This window comes from Sinocyclocheilus rhinocerous, unplaced genomic scaffold, assembly GCF_001515625.1.
Source record: "Sinocyclocheilus rhinocerous isolate Xijiao unplaced genomic scaffold, SAMN03320098_v1.1 scaffold1053, whole genome shotgun sequence".
Lineage (NCBI taxonomy): Eukaryota > Metazoa > Chordata > Actinopteri > Cypriniformes > Cyprinidae > Sinocyclocheilus > Sinocyclocheilus rhinocerous.
Genome location: NW_015638958.1, coordinates 1,641,005 through 1,643,076, shown reverse-complemented (window position 1 = coordinate 1,643,076; position 2,072 = coordinate 1,641,005). Strand labels below are relative to the sequence as shown.

Below are 2,072 nucleotides of genomic sequence, written 5' to 3'. Positions count from 1 at the left end.
TTCAAAAATGTCAATATGTGGGAGTAAGAGAAGAGCAGACCTGGATAAATCTGACGACGCAAGAGAGAACTCAATTCGGTCCGGTTTTCTGAGCGCAGACACTGAAGCATACTACACAAACAGAAAGCGCGTCTCACAGCACGCGAGTACTCTTTCGCGTCGCATTAGTGGAGAATTACACACAAAACGATGTTGAATTGTCCGTTTTGACGAGTATTCACGTAAACACAGTTGATTACGTCTTAAGTGAACATAAACAGTTGGGAGAACGTGTATCAGTACATTGCATCCATTAGACTTGTGCCGGTATTCGGTAATGCGATATGTCACGGTAATGAATATGCACGATATTGTTATCGTGGGCACTTCTAAATACCGTGAATAATTATATATTACAAATTATTCCGAATTTTGAATGCATTTTAAGAATACTTTTCCCATAAACTGGTCAAAATGCACAACACCGCTGTATGCTGTGTGAAAGACGCGTGCGCGCACTGACGTAAACAAGCGCGGACGAGAAGTACATGGCGGAACTCTGCTTGAAAGAATGAAGAATATGGTAAACAAGTTGCTATAAAGAATGCATAATTCGCGTATATAACCATTGGTATTTCATTAAAAAGAAGACCATGTTCTTGTTCTTTATGAGAAGTGGTTTTATTTAATTTTTAACATAAAGGCATGTTGTGTGTCACTGCAGTTAAATCATGATAAAACCTTAATATCAAACCTATATAATGAGTTTGGAAATTTTAGAGAAATGCTTAATAAATGCACTAACTAAACCCATTATATTTTAGCCTACTAAATTTACTGTAGATTTAGTCGTCTAAAATCTTATGATATTTAGTTGACTAAAACTAAAAACATTTCAGATGACTAAAATATGACTAAAACTAAATGGCATTTTAGTCAAAAGACTGACTAAAACTAAATCAAAATTTGCTGTCAAAATTAACACTGCTTGCAAGTGACTTTGTATGGTATTATCATGGTCAATTAACAGAAGTGGATTTTAATCAAATAACAGACAATAATTAGGTCCCAGTCTTTAGCATTTCAAAAGGCCTTTTTGGAAGTAATTGCATCTTCAGATGTTGAATTATCTGTTATGTCGACTTCCACATTGGGAAATGATCATTTCATTGACCTTGCTACTCTTGCATCATGAAGGCTATGAAAGGACGAATTAAAACTAATAATCAGACTCTGTGTATGACTGTTTTTCTGTAGGAGAATCCATGAAGTTGGCCTCAGGAGAGTTTGCAGAGGATCCCTGTTCTTCAGTGAAGAGAGGCAACATGGTCCGTGCTGCACGTGCCCTTCTTTCTGCTGTCACTCATCTGCTTGTACTGGCAGACATGGCTGATGTGTACCAGCTTCTGCTTCAGCTCAAACTGGTGAGACATATGCACACATATTTACCCTTTGAAAGGTTGGTTCACCAAAAAGTGAAAATTGTTATTGTTTACTCAGGTTCTCATACACTACCGTTAAAAGGTTTTGTCAGTAAGTTTAATACTTTTTATTCAGCCAAGCATACATCACATTGATCAAAAATGACAGTAAAGACATTTATGATATTACAGTAAATTGGTATTTTAAATAAATTCTGACCGTTTTAACTTTAATAGCCTGAAAAAATTTATATTGGTTTACATAAACATATTAGGCATAGGGGTGTGCGATATATATCATCTGCGATATTATCGTAATTGTTGTTTTAATGATGTGCAATTTGACATTATCGAGTATTTTGCAAAAACCAAACAAAACACCTACGGAGTGCACACATACATTACGTGATGAAGTCTAATGGGTTAAACAGTGCATGTGCGCATTTAGAGTGTGTTCTTTCACTGCATGATTCAGTCTATTAAAATGCATTAAGAAAGATCACAAAATTCAAGATATGGGGGCAGAAAGTGTACATATATCATTTCATATAGTTAAAATCACATGAAGAGTGCCGGGTTTTTTTTTTCTTCAAAAATAAGCATGATTCAGTTCAATAAACAATAAGTTAATATTAAGAGACTTACGTTTTAAACACCATATTGCCTGTTTTT

General features: G+C 35.1%; 1 protein-coding gene across 1 annotated transcript in view; it reads left to right on the top strand.

The window, feature by feature from the left end:
- LOC107750356 (catenin alpha-1) overlaps nucleotides 1-2,072 on the top strand; it is a 108,537-nt gene that overhangs the window by 8,617 nt on the left and 97,848 nt on the right. Inside the window, exon 4 of the mRNA XM_016565709.1 lies at nucleotides 1,237-1,403. Within this exon, the coding sequence (XP_016421195.1) occupies nucleotides 1,237-1,403 (167 nt within the window). The remainder of the gene's footprint in view (nucleotides 1-1,236; nucleotides 1,404-2,072) is intronic.